Source organism: Melospiza melodia, chromosome 22 (genome assembly GCF_035770615.1).
Source record: "Melospiza melodia melodia isolate bMelMel2 chromosome 22, bMelMel2.pri, whole genome shotgun sequence".
In the NCBI taxonomy this organism is placed as follows: Eukaryota; Metazoa; Chordata; class Aves; order Passeriformes; family Passerellidae; genus Melospiza; species Melospiza melodia.
This window is the reverse complement of record NC_086215.1, coordinates 4,077,802-4,099,242: the sequence shown is the minus strand read 5'-3', so window position 1 is coordinate 4,099,242 and position 21,441 is coordinate 4,077,802. Positions and strand designations below refer to the sequence as shown.

The 21,441-nt window shown below is 48.7% G+C and overlaps 1 protein-coding gene across 11 annotated transcripts in view; it reads right to left on the bottom strand.

Annotated features, from left to right (window-relative positions):
• The window catches only part of LOC134428058 (histone-lysine N-methyltransferase EHMT1-like), a 124,494-nt gene that overhangs the window by 37,729 nt on the left and 65,324 nt on the right, over window positions 1–21,441 (bottom strand). For 9 of the 11 annotated variants that reach the window (XM_063174360.1, XM_063174366.1, XM_063174363.1 and 6 more), the window contains exons 3-9: window positions 16,158–16,705; window positions 13,086–13,127; window positions 6,711–6,888; window positions 4,958–5,094; window positions 4,035–4,223; window positions 3,327–3,407; window positions 836–956 (exon numbers count right to left, since the gene is read on the bottom strand). In XM_063174360.1, coding sequence (XP_063030430.1) covers window positions 836–956; window positions 3,327–3,407; window positions 4,035–4,223; window positions 4,958–5,094; window positions 6,711–6,888; window positions 13,086–13,127; window positions 16,158–16,705 — 1,296 coding nt within the window. The remainder of the gene's footprint in view (window positions 1–835; window positions 957–3,326; window positions 3,408–4,034; window positions 4,224–4,957; window positions 5,095–6,710; window positions 6,889–13,085; window positions 13,128–16,157; window positions 16,706–21,441) is intronic. The other 2 variants (XM_063174369.1, XM_063174359.1) reach the window with 1 other exon arrangement.

Genomic DNA, 21,441 nt, shown 5'->3' with positions numbered 1-21,441 from the left:
GGACAAACAAGAGGGACCTTGAACAACACCCACACTTGGGATGGGCCCGAGGCAGCTCCTTCCCTGTGGTTCTTCCACAAGGAGCAAAGCCAAGCTGCACATTCCATTCGGCTGCACAAGCACCCACACAAAAACAATGCAGCACCACTCCCAGGTGGTTCTTTCTTTCCTTCTGCATGCAAACATCCTCCCTGGAGCTCATGGGACAGGAGTCCACGTTGACAGGTCACACAACCCCAGACTGCTTTGGGTGGGAAGGGACCTTAAAGCTCATCCCTTTCCAAACTCTGCCATGGCAGGGACACCTTCCACTGTGCCAGGCTGTTCCAGCCCTGCCCAGCCTGGCCTTGGGCACTGCCAGGGATCCAGGGGCAGCCACAGCTGCTCTGGGCACCCTGTGCCAGGGCCTGCCCATCCTCACAGGGAACAATATTCCTATTATCTATATTATTAATTTATTATTATTAATTATCTAATATTATCTATTCCTTCTGAATAGATAACATCAATTTCCTGTCTTTCAGTCTGAAGCCACTCCCCCTTGTCCTGTCACTATCTCCCCATATAAAATTCCTCTTCCTCCTTTTTGTAAGCCCCACGAGGTCTTTTTTTGGATACTCCAAAATAAAGGGATTGATGAACAAAATAAAGGTCCTCCAGCATTCCAAGGACAAAGCCATGAGTTCTGCTGTGACAGTGACACCAGCAGCCCCTTCCAGTGAGGGGCAATTCACAGCCTGGCTCATCACACAGCCCAGCCTTGAGAAGGAAGGGTGAGCCCAGGCCTCAGGTCCTTCCCTGGGGTGGAATTCAGGAACAAACCCCCATCCATTACCTAGCACACCTCCTTGTTTCTTTTTATTCCTCCGCCTCCTCTTGCGGGTGGGTTTCAGCCATGGACTGTCTGTCTTCCCTTTCCTCTTCAGCAGCTTCTTCTTGACGCTGGACTCGGAGCTCTGGGGAAGCAGAGAGGCCACGTGCACGTCAGGCATGGTGGCACCAGGGTCCCTCTGTGGAACAGCCCTCAGCCAGCTCCAGCAGGGCTCTGAAACCAAGGGCTGCTAAGGTGCCTTTATAGCACTGCAAAGGAAACCCAGGCACACGTGGGGGTGGATTTCCTGTCAGCTCAGCAGGCCAGGCTGCACTTTCTCTTCCATGGAGGCCCTCACACCACGCTCATGAGCAGCACTGCAGGTGGGCAGGCACATGCACACTTCCAGCTTCTCCCAAAAAATCATTGTACAATCACAGAACATCCTGAGTGGTAAGGGAGCCACAAAGAGCACCAAGCCCAGCTCCTGGTCTGTCACAGATATCTTTTCATAAAAATCTTTTCTTTAAGATTCTGCCTTCTAGGAAGCTGAGGCTCCAGAAAAAGAATGTAAACAATGGTTATCTGCTGCTGTAGAATGCAACAAGTGCATCTGTGATTAGCCCATGTTAGATGTGTATAGTTAATGGCCAATCAAGGACCGAGCTCTCTCTGGGACAGAATCAGAGTGAGCTCCTTTGTTATTCATTCCTTTTCTATTCTTAGCTTAGCTAGCCTTCTGAGAACATTTCCTTCTTTTTAGTACAGTCATAATGTAATATATATCATAAAATAATAAATCAAACCTTCTAAACATGAGGTCAACATTCTCGTCTCTCTCTTCATCCTGCAACCCTTGCAAGCCCTGTGACACTGGTCCTGCACAAACACCTCACCCTGTCCCTCAGAGGGTTGTCCCAACGCTTCTTGAGCTCTGGCAGTTGGGTTTTCAAACTCAAATATTCGTGTTTCTCCACAAAAAAAAAAACACTTTGCACTTGAAGGGCCACCTGGCAGGGCTGGAGTGGACCCAGGGGAACTGAGCCCCAGAGCAGCCCCTGAGCCAGGCACAGCACAGACCAGTCATGCAGCAAATACTCAGCCACACGTATGAATCTCAACAGACTTTGGGTTTTGGTTTCAAAAAATTCAGTTGTCTGTGGTGGGGTTTCAAAGTCAACATCAGAACAGGAATCAGGCACCCCAACCCTGCCAAGGTTCAATGCATCAATCATAAAATTCATGTTCAGACTGAAACTGTCAGCTCCTGATGCTTATCCAGCTGCCAGCAAAGCCTTGGAAAACCTCCTGGTAGCACTACCAGCAGCTGGATCAGGCTCTGCCTCCACAGGCAGCTGTGCCAGGCCCTGCTGTCCCAGTGAGGGAACACGTGGAGCTGAGCCCTGGCTCTCCGGGGTGTCTGTGCTGCCCCAAAACCCCTGAGTGTGGGCTCAGCTTTACCCCAGCTGCATCACTCTGCTCGTGGGGAGAGGTTTGTGTGTGAGCCAGTCCTGCCTGGGAGCTCAGTGACTCAGCAGAGCTCCAACCTCTGTCCATGACATGAAGATCCCACCTGGGAGTTTGGGTGTGAGTCCCAGCCCAAGCCATGGACAACAGACTGGCCTGAGCCACCCAAACCAGAACCAGGCTGCCCAGCCAGCCCCTGCTCCTCCTGGGCTGCTGCAGGGTCAGAATGTGGGGAACAAGACCCTGAACAGCTCCAGGGATTCCCTTGGTGTGTTTTGTGAGCATGATTCCACCTCCAGCTCAACACATCAAGAATTTCCTCCACTCTTTCTGAAGAGCTGGGTGTCTGAAATGCTGGCTCCTCAGCCTGAGAGGCTGTAGAAGGACAGTTTTTAAGGAAAGGGGAAGGAGGCAGGCAGAGACATTCAACGAACAACCTAAATTTAAAAATCACCAGGTTCTCTTCACCAACCGTCTAAAAATAAAAAGTAGAAATCCCCAGCAGCTGCTGAAAGTCCTGACCTGGTGCTGTACGACCAAGGTCCCAGGGAGAGTGCCTGTCTGTCTGTCTGTCTGATGCTGTTTGTCTCCCTGGCAAGAGCTGCTCACCAGGAACATTGAATTTAGGCTGTGGGCTGGGCCAGTGGATCTGGGAACAACCCCACCCCAGCAGAAGTTGGGGTTGGAGAGAAAGCTTTGCTGCTCCTACCCGGTGCCAACAGCGCATCTGAGGAACTCAGGCACCCTTAAACACCTCTGCTAACATTCAAATGATTAAAAGCAGTCAACACCTCATTGAAAACAACAAAAGCCCATTAGTTAGCATCAGAATGTAATTAATTGTGCCACGGATCAGGGTTAAGCACCTTGTGGAAAACAATACTCGGTGTGTGGGTGGTTTCAGAGAATGAGTTTTGTCAAGGAGACTTGAAACTGCACCGCTTTGGCTTTGCTCTCTCTCTCTCTCTCTTTCTGGCAGCAGTGCAAAGGGGAAAAATTATTATCAACAGGCCACGGGCTGAAAAACACATTTAGCAGCCCAGCTTACCAAGTCAGACTCGTCTCCATCCTCCTCCTCCTCCCCTGATTCTACAGACTCTTGCTCTTCCTCAGACTCGCCATCATCGATCTGCAGCCACCATTTGCCCAGGAACAGAATGGGTCAGTCAGGTCGGGTCTCCCAAACAGAGCATCCCCCACACCCCTGGTGATCCCAGCAGAGCATCCCCCACCATCCTGCTGTGCCCACACACACCAGAGCACCCCAGCCCCAAGCTGCACATGCACTGAGCCCAGTGAGCTCCAACCACATCATGGAACATCCGTGGGGAGGGTAGAGGGAAAAAAAAAAAAAATCCACTCCAGAATAAAGTTTTCCAACTAAATTTCAACTTCTTTGATAATCCCAAACCAGCCTCATGCCTGTACTGTGTATCAAAATTTGGGGGGGAAAAAAGCAATTGGATTATTTTAGTGCTTTCCCAAGCAAGGCTGAGAAGATGTTTCCTATTGGTTCAGGAAATCCCAGAACTCCATGGCTGGGGTTCTGCAGAGTGGATCCCAGAACTGTGTGGGGCTGGAACTGGGGGGGAGGTGGGGAGACCCTCACAGGTGCAATGGGAAATGGTCACAAAGGGCCTTTCTACCATTGCTGCCATCTTGCAGGTGAAAAACCCTAGAAATTGCTTCAATCCATGCCCCTCGTGGCCCTGCCACCCCATGCTGCTCCCCAGCCCCAGCAGGGCACAGGAATCACCTTCCGGGCGTTGTCCGCGTCGGACGCGCTGTCCTTGGAGGTCCTGTTGTCATCCCCAGGGAACATGGCTGCCTGCTCTGCTCCATGATCATCTTCCTCTTCCAAATCATCCGAGTCCTCCTCCTCAGAGTCCACATCTATGCTCTCCCCGTTCACGTGGGGGCTGCCATCCCCCAGCTCCTTGTCACTCTGCAGGTCACCCAAGCACACGAGACACAAAGACAACATCAATTCCTGAGATCCATCCCAGATTCCCCTCTGTGCTTGGAGTCTAAAGCTGGCTCTGTGTCCCCGCAGAGCTCCTGCCATTGTCACCTCACCCTGCTGGACCTGGGGACCACGAGGAGTCATTGCAGACTCACATGGTTAGGGGAGGAGAACCCCATTCCAGCATGGAGGGATGCAGGAAGGTTTCCAGGGAATGGAAAGGGAAGTTACATCACATTGGGATTTTCATATCACTCCGTGAAATCCCAGCACTGGTCTCCTTGAATTCTAAGCCCAAAACTTCGGGGCACAGCTCGCAGCAAAAGCAGAATTTCATCAGGAATGAGTCCATATCTAAACTTTTAAAAGTAACCAAGTGTTTTCCTGTACAGCCTCAGGCAGCAACATGAGACCTTGAGGACCAAAACAAAAGAGGCCTGCTTCAAATCTCTCCAGTTGCCCAGGATTCACAGGACAGAAGGGGAACATTCATTGGAAAAGGTTTGTTTAGCAGCTGGTACCTGAACAGCCCCTCTGGAACAGTCATTCCCAAAGCAGCAAGGAAGCTGCTGCCAGAGGGAAGAGGAGACTCAGAAGGGAAAATGTTGATCCCAACAAGCCAGGACACCCCTCCACCTCCACATGGGTTTGGTGTCCAAAACAAGGGACATGGAAGTGACAACAAACATGTGCAGTGAGCTCAGTGCTGCCCTTACCTTGGCACCCACAGAGGAATGAGTTATGCTCTTGAACATCTCTATCATTGTTCTCTGTTTTAACACTTTGGTCTTTTTCTTGGGAACCAGGCTATAGGTTCCCATTCTCCGCTTTTTCTTCCGAGATACTGCAGCAGCTGCAAGAGAGGAGCAGAGGGAACCCAAAGTTTGCTCAGGAAGGAAAAGAAGGGACAGAGAGCATGGGAGAGGGACTGGGGACAGGGATGGAGGGACAGGACACAGGGAATGGCTCCCAGTGCCAGAGGGCAGGGCTGGATGGGATATTGGGAATTGGGAATTGTTCCCTGTGAGGGTGGGCAGGCCCTGGCACAGGGTGCCCAGAGCAGCTGTGGCTGCCCCTGGATCCCTGGCAGTGCACAAGGCCAGAAATAAATTTAAAATCTTCAACAGTCTGCAAAACAACTGCTAAATGTGACTTTTTCATGGCAATTCTGTTAAAAGTTTTTTTAATCAAATTAAGTCTCGTGCAGTAAAGATTTATTTAAAGGCACATGCAGCAATGGTAAAAAAAAAAAACAAAAAACAAGAATTCCCAGAAAGGGGTGAAAAGATCTCTCATGTGTATAAAAATATTACATCTAAGGATTGTAATAAAAAGGATCAGCACAAATTTTTAAAGGAAACTCCAGGATGCAGTTGGAGCTCCCTGTGCTCACATGTTGTGGGTCACTGGCTGGACAGGGCTGGGATCACCTGGGACAGTGGGAGGTGTCCCTGCCATGGCAGGAGTGGCACTGGATGAGATTTAAGGTCCCTTCCAACCCAAACCTTCTGTGATTCTATGTAATCACACCTGAGGGCAAAACCTGGGAAAACTTCCCAGTGCAACAGATTTATTTACAAGTGAAGCAGAAGATGACACATGGATGTGCAGACACACAGACACCTTCATGCCAGGGCTGCCCAAACCCTCAGTGCCCTCTCCACACTCCTTCTGGCCCCTCCATCAGCACACACAGCATCAAATCCTGAAATTATCCTGCATTTGGCAGTGCTGCTGGTGTTGTAGGAGGCTCAGTGGAATCCAATTGCTCAAATTGAGACTGCAAGGCCAACAATACCGACTGACAATGGAAGCAATCTGACAGCAACTGAAGAACACACGGGGAAAAGGCACCTTACATAAAGAGCTGTTTGCCACTTCACCTCATTTCACACCTCCTATGGAAGTCTGTTTGATTCCTTTCAGTCCTTTGATTGGGTCTTAATTTGTTCAGTCTCCCTCTTGGCCTTCTAATCAAAGCAGCCATGGCAGCTCCCTGCCTGCTGCTGCCTGAGGTGAGTGCACAGCACAGGGATGCTCGGTGCAGGCTCTTTTAGGAACTGCCAGCTTCAGCACCACTGGTATTGTTTGCACTTGCACAGCCTGTTCCTTGGAAGCGTTTTTTCATCTTCCACGGTAATGAAATTTCACCAGAATTTATGAAGAGACCGCTAAAAAATTCTGTGAAGCCAATTAATTTTATTTATAAGGCTGTAATTCTTGGTAAGCAGCTGTGGAGACATTCAAAGCCCTACAGAACTGATAGAAACCTCTCAGAACATCCCAGAGGAAAAGGGATCAAAGTGTCTCCTCTAAGAAAAGGAGAAAAAAGGGAAGGGAACCCTGGAGGAGACTGAGTGGCGAAAAGGTATCAACAGACTTTTAACCTCCTCATCTCCCTCTCAACCCCACAGGTTTGGGAGCTGGGAGCTGCTCAGGATTCCAACATTGCAGCCCTTCCCTCTTTACCTGTCTGTGCCTTGGTGGTGGCCACATAGCTCTGGTTCTGAGGTAGTGACTGGTGAAGGCCCGGGAGAGAGGGCAACGCCAACGGCTTCACGAAGTCCAGCATGTTCTCAAACTCCTTCTCCTTGGATTCCTTCTGATCTCTGCTGTCTCTCCCATCTTTGGGGTCTTTACTTGCATGCTGGAAAACAAAAAGGCAGTTAAATTGAGGTTTTGGATTGAAGAATTTTAAAAAATTAGGAAATGAATTGAATTAATTTCTCTTGACCAAAATCTCTTTTATTTGAGGGCAGGAGCAGCACATTCCCAGCAGGAGCACACAGATCAGGGGGCTTTGCCCAAGCACTGCCAGCCTGGCTGAGTGGCTCCCCAGGGCTGGAGGCTGTGCAGGTGACAGGCAAGGACAGAGGCAGTGACAAGGAGAAGACTCTGCTTGCACAGCTCTGGGTGCCTCTGGAGAAGAGGAACCAACTCAAGCACAGCACTTGCTCCCTGTGACACCAAACAAGCTCAGCAACACCCTGCAGAGCTGTTCTAGAGGAGCGGGCAGCAAAGGAAAGGGATTTTCCTTTTGGACAGCACCTGGCACCACTGAGCCTCAGCAAAGGCTCCCCTCTAGCCCAGCACACACCAAGCACAGCCAAAGCAGCTCCTTCCTTGACACTGAGCTGTCCAAGCTCCCCTTAACCCCCTGTTCCCACTCCAGCTGCTGCTGTTCCAGCCCCCAGGCAGGCTCCAGGCTCCTGCTGCAAACCAAAGGGATTTTAGAGTTGTTCCTGCAGCTCCTCCCAGGCACCACAGCCACTCACACCTGCTCTGATGTGAACCTGTACCCAAGACAAAGTCAAATCCTGCACCTCTGGTTATGAAAGAAGAGTCTCTACAGCTCCACAGAGAATCATTTAGGTTGGACAAGACCTTTAAGGTCACCAAGTCCAAGCACAAAGCCAGCAGTGCCAAGTCCACCACTCAGCCATGTCCCATTTCTCAGCTTTTGATGTTGCTTCAATGTTTTCCTCCTCTAATTTAGGAAACAATCCCCTTCCTGTGTGTCTAACTCCATTTCATGTACCCTAAAAGCCTCAGACAGAGAGGTCCAGACTGTGTGTGTGTTTCCTTTTTCCATCTGTGTTTATTCCTTCAACAGCCATGGCTTGGTTTGATGGTGCTTTTATTCCTGTGCCTTTTGTGTCAAGTGTGCCAAAGGGAAGCCAAGGTCAGGGCAAGGCCCCTCAGTCCAGCTCACTGAAACATTTTCCTGTCCCAGCCCAGCAGGGAGGTGCCTGGTGAGACAAGGAAACACATGGAGGAATGAAACAAAGCCCCTGCTGCTCCTTCTGTGCCACAGGGTCAGCAGGCATTGGGGTGGCAGCTGCCTCTGCTGGGCCATTTTACACTGGAATACCCAGGTTTGTCCCACTGCATCCAGCTGGGCAGCAGGCAGGGCTGGCAGAGCTGCTCCAGCCAAACAGGAGAAAAAGCAGCAGAACACAAGGAAAGACTGGGAGAATTGGGATTGCTCAGCCTGGAAAGGAGAAGGCTCTGGGGAGACCCTTTGTAGCCTAACAGTACCTGAAGGAATTACAAGGAAGAAAGACTCTTCACAAGGGCACAGAGTGCCAGGACAAGGGAATGGCTTCACACTGAAAAGGAGTGGGGTTAGATGGGATATTGGGAATGAGGAATGGTTCCCTGGCACAGGGTGCCCAGAGCAGCTGGGGCTGCCCCTGGATCCCTGGCAGTGCCCAAGGCCAGGTTGGATATTGGGGTTTGAAGCAATTTGGGACAGTGGGAGCTGTCCCTGCCATGGCAGGGGCGGCACTGGATGAGCTTTAAGATCCTTTCCAACCCAAACCATTCCATGATTGTAAGGTTTAAGTGCTGCCCCACTTGCAGAGAACTCTTCTTTACAGGACTTGTGAAGCAAGAGCTGAAAAGCCCCAGCAGAAAGAGGAATGCAGGCAGATGCAAGGCTGGAATAAAAAGCAGGAAGCAATAAAAGCACTCAGGTTCAGGCAGGCAGCCCCAGCCACTGCTCTCCAGCAATGTGACCTTGGGAACAAACAGGGAAGAGGCTGATTCCCCTCATTAGGCTGTGCCACGTGTGTGGTGCTGGCAGAGGCAGGCCCAGCAAAGCCCTAATGATAATCAGAAATGACCCACAGCAAAAGGCCATCAAAGTGCCAATGATTCCTGCAGCAAGCCCATAACTTATGGCTCAATTGCCACAGCTTTTCTAAAAGGGCAGCAAGTCTTGGATTAAGGATTTCAAAGATGACAAATCCACCACTGCCTTTGATATGTTGTTCCAATGCTTAATTGCTCTCACTGTCAAATAATTAAATGCATTATGTTTTTGCAACTAAATTAAAAAGCCCTGTCTCATCAGAACCTCTCACTCCCAGGAGACACTTATGGACCAACTTTTTTTTTTTCTTTTTAAACTTTTCTCTTCAATAATTGTAATAAAATGAGCAAATTAATTTGCCATAGGATCATTTTCTGGATCACCCTGAGTCTGCTCCCTTAAAAAATGCACGTCAGGAGTGCAGGGCACAGGATGCCAAGAATAGTCTCAACAATACTATTTATACCTCTTAAAAGTCCTCAGTTTATAGATCTAAAGGTTAACAGTAACTCTTGGCTACACAATTATTCTGAGAATTCCCAAGTCCCCTGATAGATCCAATGCTTTCCATTTCTAACTTAAAATTAGAAAAATGAGTTTGGGACAGGCAGATCTGACACAAGTGTGAACAAGGGCTGCATTTTTTGTCCTTTAAGAGCAGGTTTTTGCAACTGGTCTCTAACAAAAGGTGCTGTTACTCCCAAACACCAGGAATTCACACTCAGGCCATGCCAGGCTGCTTGGAAGAACACAATCCAACTTTTAAATTTAAAGGTATTATGTTATTAGCTTAGGGTTTTTCTCTACCTCTGTAATAACAACACAGAAATAAATTTAAAATCTTCAACAGGCTGCAAAACAACTGCTAAATGTGAGGTTTTTCATGGCAATTCTGTTAAAAGTTTTTTTTAACTCAAGTCTCATGGAAGAGAGATACTTGAAGATACTTAAAGATTTACTTGGAGGCACATGCAGCAATGGTAAAAAAAACAAGAATAACAAGAATTCCCAGAAAGGAGTGAAGAGGTTTCTTGTGTTTATAAAAACATTACATCTAAGGATTGTAATAAAAAGGATCAGCACAAATTTTTAAGTCCGTTTTCTCACCACCTTTCCTGGTTCTCAGCTACATAAAACAGTCACATCTTTGCTATTCTTATTAAACAGATTTCATCCAGTTTGAGAGAAGCACTGAGAGCAGAATGCCATGCAAAGGAAACTCCAGGATGCAGTGGTCACATGTTGTAGGCCACCTGAGGCCAAGAAAGGGCCATAATTGAGACAGAAAAAGAAATTGCAACACCAACATCTTCATTTCTTGCAGCTTCTCACGTGCTATCAGCTTTGTGTAGTGAATAGTGAAGAATTTGGGCAGATATTCCAACATTTCCAGCAATGGTTGTGCCTGGAAACAGCAGAAATGGGACCACCACTATGTGCAACCCCACTGTGAGAAATACAGCCAAGAAAATGGGCTAGATTGGGGCAAGAACAGGCTATTTGATGTGTTTACAAAAATTAAACTCAAGTGCTGTCTACATTTTACAGGATCAACCACATTTCTATTATTGGCACTGAAGTCCCCAACAGCAGCAGGGGGAAGTTATTAAAATGGCAAAAGACAGAATATCCTCAGCTGCTTTGGTTTTTTTTTTTCCCTGAAAGCAAAACTACAGAACAAACCAACCTCAGTCATGGACGCGCTTCTGTTGGCTCTATAAACTCCACAGGACATTTTTCCCACTGCCCAGCATTTAAAGGGTCTTTCCATCACTAAAACCAGCAAGAAGGGAGAGAAACCAGAGTGTTGGTGGAAGGACACAGGCATAGGTCCTGCCTGGGAGCAGGGCAGCTCTAAGCACTGCAGAAGAGCTCCTGATGCCTGAAACCACCTCAGGCTGAGATTCTGGGCTCCCTTAGTCCTGTGCTCTGCAGGACTCTCATCTCCAGCACACAACCCAGAGCCAACAGGGCAGGAGGAGAGAGCTGGGCAGCCCTGCCACAGGGAACAGGGCAGCTGGATGGAGAGCTCTGCCTCCCCATCCACCAGGAACAGGGTCAGGAGATTTGTACCAAGGCACTGCCTTTGAAGAGCACAAAGCAGCAGCTCCCAGGGGGGATCTGCCTCTAACAACTGGTGAGTGGTGGTTAAGCAAGAAATATCAGTCTGCTATAAAAAATTGATCACAAGCAGATGATAGTGCCTGTAGGAGCTGTGGTGGTGCTGTTCTGTCTTTGCTGCTGCAGGATTGTGGTTTTCACTGCTGAATTTCAGCAGCCTGATCAAGCCTCACCTTGGAGCAACAAGCCTGCAAGGCTTTGCTCTTAGTCTAGATCAGATTAATGATCTGCTGATTAATATGTGCCCATTAGAGGGGGGATTACATGGTGACTTGGTTACAATTGCACTGATCTGAGTGCAGTCACATTCCTACATAAAAAACATTATTTGGGCAGCCAGGTAGACTGAGCTGAAGTGAAGATGTGGCCCCAAACCTGCACTAAAAGTGTTTCTGAAGCAGGGCACTGAGGGGTATCCCCTCATCCTGTCCCCTCCTGCACCAAACTGCCCCAAGGCAAGGGAGTGTCACACATCAGTCAAACCGAAACAGGGAGCCCAGGGCAGATGTGCCACCAGGGCTCCTGACCCCACCAAACCCCTCTGCAGGGGCCAGGGCTGTTATTTCTGTGGGCTGTGGTCAGAGCTGGGGCAGCACCTCCAGCAGCAGCAGTTCAATATCAGGTTAAAGCACTGCACAACAGCCTTCACTCTCACTTCCCTCTGCAGCAACCCCTCTGCTTAAGGAGCCCAATGGCAGCACTGCCACTCCTGAAGGAGGTTTCCCATCAGGGAAGGCTCTGGAGGGGCTGTGAGGAGCAGCTGAGGGCTCTGGGGTTGTTCAGCTGGAGCAGAGTGAGGGCAGAGCTCCCCGGGGCTGCAGCTCCTCCCGAGGGGCAGCTCCCATCTCTGCTCTGGGCCAGGGACAGGAGCCAGGGCATGGCTGGGGCTGGGCCAGGGCAGCTCAGGCTGGAGCTCAGGGCAAGGCTCTGCCCCCAGAGGGTGCTGGCACTGCCCAGGCTGCCCAGGGAATGGGCACGGCCCCGAGGCTGCCAGAGCTCCAGGAGCCTTTGGGCAGCGCTGCCAGGAGTGCCCAGGCTGGGGCTGCTGGGGGCGCTGGGCAGGGACAGGGCTGGCACTGGATCATCCTGGTGAGTCCCTCCCAGCTCAGGACAATTTGTGATTCCATGAGATTCAACTCTGCCCAAGCTCACACACACAGACTTCACTCTTCCAGTCCAGTGGAGCACACCTGGACACCCCTCTGGAGATGGTCCTGGATGGACCTTCTGAGTCCTCCCCAAGGACACAATATCCCCATTATCACCACCCCCATCAGGCCCTGCCCTTTTGCTTTATGTTTCCTCCACACAGGAGGGTCAGAGCTTGCTGAGCAATCCCAGGCCCCTGCAATCCCCTGGCTGTCACGCGCCTGCCCCAAGAGATGGCCACAGGGTGTTCTCCAGGCCAGAGGCTCCTGCAGCACAGCAGCACCACAAAGGAGGCAGTTTCAAAGCTCTGGGATCAGGTATTTAATGGCAATGCTACTGAAGGGAATAGTTTGATGAACATTGGTGGAAAGACCTACATTGGTAGAAAGACCTACATCTCCTGCTCCAAGCTCTTCCTCCCTGCCCACATGGTCTCCCCCAGTTAAATTGGCACCTGGCATTTTGGGGACACACTGTGAATCAGGCCAAAACACCCATTTAAAGGATTTTTGCACTATTTCCTGACCCAGTCCTCTGCACAGCATAAAAAATACCACCAGAGACACACACCCCAAACTCCAGCCCTGTGGTCACCACGGAAAGGAAACACAACTTGGGATTCCCAGTTCATCCATCTGCTCCTCCTGTCTCCAAGGTAACTCTGGGATGCCCTCACCACCTTTTCCATCCTTTATCCCTCATGTTTTACTGAAGTTCAGCTCAGCAGCTGGTTCCCAAGCAGGAGGAGCCTTCTCCCAGCACAGCACACACACACAGACACACACTTGCCTTTCAGTCTGCTGCCTGGCCCTGCAAACTTTTGGGTTCTTAACAGGGCTGTAAAATGGATTAGCAGTGAAAGAAAGATTCTTCCAAAAGGGCAGTGCTTGTGTTACTGCTCTGTTCAGAAGGGGAGCAGAAATGATGCTCTCTGCTCAGAAACCACCTTAACATGCGACAACATCAATTAAAATTGTCACCTGTTTCAGATTCAGCTTCGATCCCAATTCAGGAAGCAACTCCTAAACAGAGAAAAAGCTGGTTAAATTGGTGAGAAAATTCTCTCCTTCCTTTCAGAGACCAATTCACATGTGCAGGAAAAGGTTACCAAGGTCCCCTGACACCTATTGGATTACACAAAACAATTTCTTGGCCCCAGTGGGTTTCTGCAGGAGCCAGGGGGAACAAATGTTCACACGTTGCAGGCAGCAAAACACCTTCCTCCCCTCCTCCTCCTCCTCCTCCCAGGCAGAACAGTTCTGCAAGAACAGTTTCACCAAGAAAACAGCAATGCCCTAAAAAATACTAACCAAGCAAACTACTGTGGTCTGTAATAGCAGTTCCTGGGTGATTTCCACAATTTATTTCCCAGGATACAGCACCTGATTTCACAGAGGTTTTTTAAGGGGAGAAGGTGTGAAGGTTGGTACAGGAAAAGCTCCTGAGCTGAGGAGCCTCCTTTAAGCAGCTCAACAAAGAAATAATTGGGACAGAAAAATGACAGCTTAGCAAGGACTCTGCTGCTCCAAAGAAAATAGCATGTAAATTCCAGAGACAATGGGGAAAAATGAGGTAGTAATTATCAGGAAGGCTGAACACACAGATGTTTCATTGTCTTGCAGAACTGAGATCAGATCTTGGGTTCCCATTCAGCTGCAGAGGCTTGAGCAGAGAACATGGGAACAGCCTCTTCTCACCACCCTTCCTGGGAATGCTGCTTCTCTCCCTATTTTAAGCCCAAGGCAAATGCCCAGAGGAGCTGAGGACAGGCTATGCACTTTCCAGAGCAGCCCAACAAGTGCAGGCTTTGGTTTTTTGAAGCTGCTTTTGTTGTGTGAGCAAAGGACCAGCAGCTCCATCCCAGTGAGCTGTCCCAGCACTCCCAGAGCTCCCAAACACCCCATGCCACCTCCCAGAGACAAACCTGGAAGCCCAAGGGGTTAAACAGAAATATTCTTCTGATATATCATAAAATATGAATGAGGGAAACACTCTCTCCCAACCCAGCAGTCACCTTTAGGAGGGAATTGCCTCTTTCAATTGCTCAGCCCCACGGGATCCCTCTCTGCTAAATCCCACCAGGGTCTGGGGGTTTGCCTGGCCTAATTCCAGTGCACAACTGGGGGCTGGAGGCTGCAAAGCCTTCCCTGGGTAGGAGAAACCCAGATGGGAGCTGGATGGCAGCTGGGCTTCCCTGTGCAAGCCAGAAACACAGGCAGGGTGAGAGCAGAGAACTCAGCCACGGCCAGGGCCAGGCAGAGGGGAATGAGGGCTCAGGGGGGCAGGCAGCTGTGGCTCCTGCCCCTCTCCCGAGCCTGGTGCCCACAGGGTTGGGATCCTGCTGTGCCCTTTGGCCTCCCAGCTGCTCCCAGAGGCACAGGTGGTGCCACAGCAACGGCACCTTCCCCCATCTGGGGCTGGCCAGGTGCCACCCTCTCTTTTTCCTTTTTCCTCTCTCTTTCCCTGCTCCAGACCACAGGGACTCCCAGCTTTGAGCCTTTCACACCTCACACTGCTGTGCTGACATGAGGGGACATCTGAGGGCCCTGTGGATCTGCTGGATCACAGCACCAACGCATTGCACCGACTTGACAAGGCTGCAGCAGCTTCCATGCATTTCTGGGAATGATCCCATGGCTCACCCTTCCCTTGACCTTCCATGCATTTCTGGGAATGATCCCAAGGCTCACCCTTCCCAGTCTCCCTCAGACACAGCACAATGAGAGGATCCAGCTCACTGCAGTCACACAAAGCATCACAGAGATGAAAACTGCTTACAGTGGAGCTCTGCCTGTTGCAGGATCTATTCCCTACCTCTGGCAAAGAACCAAGAAAATAACCAAATTTGTCAATAACCACGACAAAGAGAGGCCCATTTCTGTCCTCGCCACTATGACATGAATGCACCAAATGACATTTCCTTATGCCTCCAAAAAAAAAAAAAATTTAAAAAAAAACAGGGCTCTGCTTTATTAAGTGATGGTAAATCCACCCTAAGGATCTGGAGAGAACATTTCCCAATGACATGGAGAGAAAGCATCATCTCTTTTAGCCCTATAATGATTCCTACAGCAAAGCAATCAAGGGCCTCACAGCTCAGCTCCTTGACAGCTTCTGAGCTTGGGAGGAGCCGCAAGTTTACACGCTAGGCTTAATTTCCTTTGGGTTGACCTCAGAAAAAATCTAATTTGTTTCACAAGCAGCTCTGGATATCAGCAGAGGCTGATGAGCAATAGAGCCGTGAGAGAAAGGCCATTTAGTGTCTCACACAGATCTGTTGGAGGAGACAATTGATCAATTATATATTTAGAAATGCATTGGGGATGGGAACTGGTGTTGCCATGTGACCAACTACTTCAACATTTCTGTCTGGTGGAAGAGAAAAAAATAAAATAAAAATAACTAACTAACTAACTATAGATATAGATATAGATATGAATATAGATTAACTAAATATAGATATAGATATTTTTATATAGATATAGATATCTATATAAAAATATAGATAAATATCAATATAAATATAGATATATATATAGAAATATATAAATAAATATAATATATTTATTTATATACATATAAAATTGTGTATATTATGAAATTTTACATTAATTATAATATTATATTTTAAATAAAGGATAATATAAAATATATAAATATATTATCGATATATAATATATATATCGATATATATTTATATATCGATATATAATATAGATAAGAAATATATCTATAGGTATATATTTATATATCTATATAAAATATAGATAAACTATCTTTATAAAAATTAAAATAAGATAAAAATTAAATTTAAAATAAAAATAAAATAAAAGTAAAATAAAAATAAAAATAAAAATAAAAATAAAAATAAAAATAAAATTAAAATTAAAAATAAAAATAAACAAAAAACAATAAAACCACCAATGCACTCAGCAGGCAAGCTCTGAACACCACGTGTTGCCATGCAGTCAGGCACCCCCCAGACCCCCAGAGAAAGCCAAGAGCAAGCCCAGCAGCAGCAGCAGCAGCTCTGTGCTGGGCAGGTACATTACCAGGCTGGGGGTGGGTTTAGGCATTGTCTTCCGTGCTCTGTGCACCTTGACTTCAGCATTAGCAGCAGGGCCTTTTTTAGCATCCGTGTCCTTGCTGCCCTCCCCGAGCTTGCTTGGCATCGTGGCTTGGAGCTGGGCAAAGGACCCCACAGTCCTGCCTTTGCCTGCTCCTCCAGGCAGGGTTTTTGCAGCATGGCCAGTGAGAGAAGCAAAGCTGGTAGTCCTTAGAGGCTGCTCCTGTGCCATCTGCTTGGTTAGGATATATCCATTGCTCCCTGTGACAGAAGTCTGTGTGAAGTCATTTGCTTTCAGATGGTTTTGCTTCCCAGGCTCGCTGTCCGAAATGCCATTTTCTGCTATCCTATTTAATTTAGTAGAAGAGTCCTGCTGGCTCACTTTCGTGTTGTCCTGAGTGTTTTTCGCTGGGTTTGGGTGGCCCCCACCCTCGCTGTGCTCGCAGGAACCGTTGGTTTCACCATCCACTGCCATTTTTGGTTCCCCCACTTGCTTTTCTGTAGCGCTTTCATCTGCAGCCATGGCATTAAACCCTGCAGGGAGAGGGAGGAAGAGAGGAGAAAAGGGTCACAAGTGGGTTGAAACCCCAAGGTTGAAACTCCCATGCTGTACTCCAAGCAGAGCTACTCACAGTGGAAGAGCCACCATGCCTGATGTAAATCACAGAATCTCAGAATATTTAGGGTTGGGAAAGATCTCCAAGATATCCAACCATGGATCAACCACCACCACATCAACTAAAGCACAGTTTTAGTTGTCAGGCTGTTCCCTCACCCACCTGCCCAGCCCTCCTCGCTCCTCACACGGTGACATTTGGGGTGGTGGCCCAGGTGACAGCAGTCACTCCCACCTGCCTGAGCTGCAGATGTGGCCATTTATTCCCAACAATGGATTTTTCAAGGTAAATATTATCTCTGGCTTTTCCAATAAATGCATTTATTGCACCATATGTCAACACCTCACCTGGCAAACAAAACTCTGCCCCATCTTGCATCCGGATCTCTGGCAAAGCCCTTCCCAAAGCCAGTCTGACACAGAAAGGCTTTGCTGGGCTGTCCCAGGGAGCTTTTATGGCTCTCACACAGCCCAGCAGCCAAATGTCATCCCCACATGTAAACCCCATCAGGGCTCTGCTGCTACAGGAACATCCCAAGGAACAACTCCTGGCTATCCCAGCTCTCCTGGGAATGTTCTTCAGTGGAAATTGGCTCTTTCAGCACAACAAAGCACAACAGGTCCAGGATTCATGGTGGCATTTCAGAGGGAAGAGCAGGAGTAAACACAGGAGTGAAGCGTGGTAAATGCATTTTTAGACTGAAATCATTCTATGATTCAAATGCAGCAAGGTTTTTGCAGCCTGACAAAGCTCACACACAACAATGCCCACATAAAACAAACATTTCCAACATTTCCCTGCTGTCCATCAATGACTTTGTCCCACCAAAGATTTCAAATCCAAGCTGAAAAATCCAATTAGGAATGTCACATTCTTGCAGAAAAAGTTTCTGACATGACAACCCAGCAGCTCCCCAGGCACCCAGGAGTGATAACAATTCCCTGGCATGCTCAGAGCAATGATTACATCAACCTGCTGTTAGGGAATCCTTGGCTTGTTTTCCGTCCAGAGAGCAGACAGTTATGAAAAGCAACACCAGAAGTACAGGGAGAGCTCTGTCAGAGCAGGGGGGGACTGGTTCAAACCAGCTTCCATCAAAGCAATTTTCACCTACAGGATCCAGAGAGCCTGGAGTCCCACTGGAGGAACAGCCAGACCACTGGGTACCAGCTCCTCATTTCACACTGCCCTCAGAGCACAAACAGGCAAGGAGAACATTCTGAACAACATTCTGAACAACATTCTGAATCCCAAAACCAAGGCTGGAAAAACTGCCAAGACCATCGGGTCCAACCTGTGACCGATCCCCACCTCGCCATCCAGCCCAGAGCCCTGAGTGCCACCTCCAGGTGCTCCTTGGACACCTCCAGGGATGGGGACTCCAAACTTCCCTGAGCAGCCCCTGGCAATGAAGAAATTCCACCCAGAGCCTCCCCTGGCCCAGCCTGAGGCCGTTCCCTCTGCTCCTGTCCCTGTTCCCTGGAGCACAGCCCGACCCCCGGCTGTCCCCTCCTGTCAGGAGCTGTGCAGAGCCACAAGGGCCCCCTGAGCCTCCTCTGCTCCAGGCTGAGCCCCTGCCCAGCTCCCTCAGCTGCCTCACAAATGTCACTTCTGACCTGGCAAGAACCTGGTGCCAGGCTAACTCATGAAGGACCACCAGGACCCTGGGATGACAAGTCCAGTGTGCCTGGAGCAGCTCCCTGCAAAGGGCAGCAGGGAGGAGACCCAGCACCACCCAGCTGCTCACCAGAACAGCTCTTCCCAAAACCCACCCAAATTCTCTTTCTCTTTTCATTGGGAAGATAAAAATCTCCCCCTTTTCCTACCCTTTGTTAATGCATTTGTTTAGTCCATCTTAATAATGGAATCACAGACTGCCCTGAGCAGGATGGGACCACCAGGATCATCAATCCCAGTGCTGTCCCTACACAGACCCCCCAGCAACCCCACCCTGGGCATCCCTGGCAGCTCCTGGAGCTCTGGCAGCCTCGGGGCCGTGCCCATCCCCTGGGCAGTGCCAGCACCCTCTGGGGGCAGAACCTTTCCTGATATTTGCTATCTCCTTCCCACTGTGTTGACCTGAAAGATTTGGGTACAGGTCCTGCCCAAACAACACTGGTAGCTCTAGATTCTAAAAGTGGTGCATTCCAATATCTCAAACATCATCATTATTCCCTAAACTTTCTGGGTTTTGGCGCCCATCTGAGATTTAAAGACATTTCCAGCAAACTGAAAGCCTTCCTAGGCCTGGTCAGTACATGTGAATCATCCAATCCAACCCCTGGCTGGACACCTGGTCAGTGCTGAACCCACACCAGGCTCTCAAAGGCCTCCTGGAGCCTCTCACCCCTCCAGCCTCAGCCTGCCCATCAGGTAAGAGGGGGACAGCCCCTCTGATGCTCCTGATTTCCAGCTGAAAGCCACAGATGTTGGGCACAAAGCATCTTTGCAGATGTATCTGCAAGTCTCTCCAAACCCTGAGTGGTCTCTGTGGCCATTTTTCCTGCTGAGGAAAAACTGCACTAAGAGATCCATTCCCCTCATTCCAGGAAACCCAGCCTGGGATTGCCTCCCACGTGGGCTCTGCTGGCTCACAGCCTCCAGAGAGAGCCCCAGAACACCCAAAAATTGCTCCCCAGTCCAGAGAGAGCCCCAGAACACCCAAAAATTGCTCCCCATGGTTCTCTGGAGCACACAGAGACACAATCCTCACCTGCAGGAGCAGTGACTGAGGGTTCTCCAGGCAGGATTTGAATTTATCACCTCCACCTGCTCCCTCTCACAGCACCCAGACCTCCCTGAGCACGGAAAGAGGCACAAGGGTTTGTTTTTGATAGCAAAAACTCTGGGAGAAGATAAAGTGCTCCTTTATTTTTCTGTTTTATTTAACTATTTGAAAAGCTGTGGGCAGAGGGAGCCACAACTATGCCTTTATTCTTTCAATTTTTGTTTCTCTTTCTGCATTCAGGGTCTTTAAAAGGCCATTTAAGCAATTACTGCAGCAAAGTCAGTGCCAGGAAAAAAAATGCAAAGCAACAAAAAATAATCTCTGTAACCACAGCTGGAGGTTTCTAGAGCCCAGCTTTAGGCACCTGGCTGAATGAAGCCTTCAAGATTTGTTGATTTAAACACTGTGCTCTCCCACCAGAGCAGTCAAACAACTTCAGTGGCTGCCTATGAGATAAACTGAGTAAGCAGAGAGCAAGAATTGCTCTACCTGCCATGAAAGCAACCAAAACAATGTGAATTAGAGCACTGCCCTAGGGAAAAAGTAACTGCATTACTCCAGAAAGCATCACAGGCTTTATGAAAAATCCATGAGGCCGAAATTAAAATCACACACACACACACACACACACACACACACACACTTATTTCCCTTATTGTGAAATGCAATCTGATTGACTGTGGAAGTGGCACCAGCCTTCCAAACCTGTGTGAGCAGAGGTCTGAAAAACCAGAGAAATGGAACTTCACAGCAGAGACTGAGAGAAACCACAATTCCCTGAGACACTGCAAGCAGGATCCTCACTTTCTATGGGGTAAAACCCCTCCATTCTCCCATTCCCACTTCTGGCAGCACCAAAACAAACCCATGAGCAGTTGGGAATGGCATTGTTCCCTATACATTGAGCTCTGGGCTCCTGCAAGCAGCACCAGCCCAACATCCCCCCCCTCAAACCCAAACTGAAGATTTGCCCTTGGAGCATCAGTTCCTATCAAGAGCAGCCTCACCATTTGTGTGGCTGGGTTTTCCCAACCAGGACACCTGATGTGGTGACAGGAAAACAGGAATGGCCATCCCAGGCTCACCAAGGGCACCTGCACAGCACAACTCAAAATATTTCACAGCTTTGCTGAACTCTGCCACAGCCAGGGATGGGCACACAAACCAGAGCCAGCAGGAGCCTGCCAGTGACAATCATGAATCAAACAGGAGCTCTTCCACAGCTCCAGACACCTGAAGAAACACTTCTTCCTGACGTGACCTTTTCATCCCCCCTTTCTCATTCCCCAAAAAAAGCTTCACTGAAAACCTGCTAAAATCCTCATTTCAAACGCACCTCGTGGCAGCGAGTTCTCCCCTTGAAAATGCTGCTCAGCAGCTTTTCTGCTCCTGTGCTGCAAGTGCAAGGGAAGTATAAACCCAAAGTTTTTATCTCTCTAAAACTTGGTGACTTTACAGCATTCATCCCTTCTAAGTAGGCCAAAATTAGGTTTTCTCTACATTCAGTTTTCTCTCCAACTCACAGCTATTTAATCCACAGCCATCCTTTCTTTAATTAAAAAGAAATAAAAGGCAGGAATTTCTACCCCGCATCCATGAAGTGTAACCTTATTAATTAGAAACATTCCAGTTTTTTCAAAGCTTTTTTAGGCATCCCTCATGCCAGATGCAGCAGGAAAAGCATCTCCCATGGACCCCACTACTGCCTGAATGCCCATCTGAGCTTGGATTCATTTAAAACAAAGGTAATTTAAAACCCAAGAGATTTACTGGTGATTTTGAAGTTGATACCAAGTAAATACATATTATTTAGGGGCTGGGTACATTTTAGTAACACAAGGAACTCAGAAGTTGGGCTATTCCACTGTCCCTGTGACTCCACGTGGCAAAGAACACCCAATAAAATAAATTTAAATCCCTGCTCT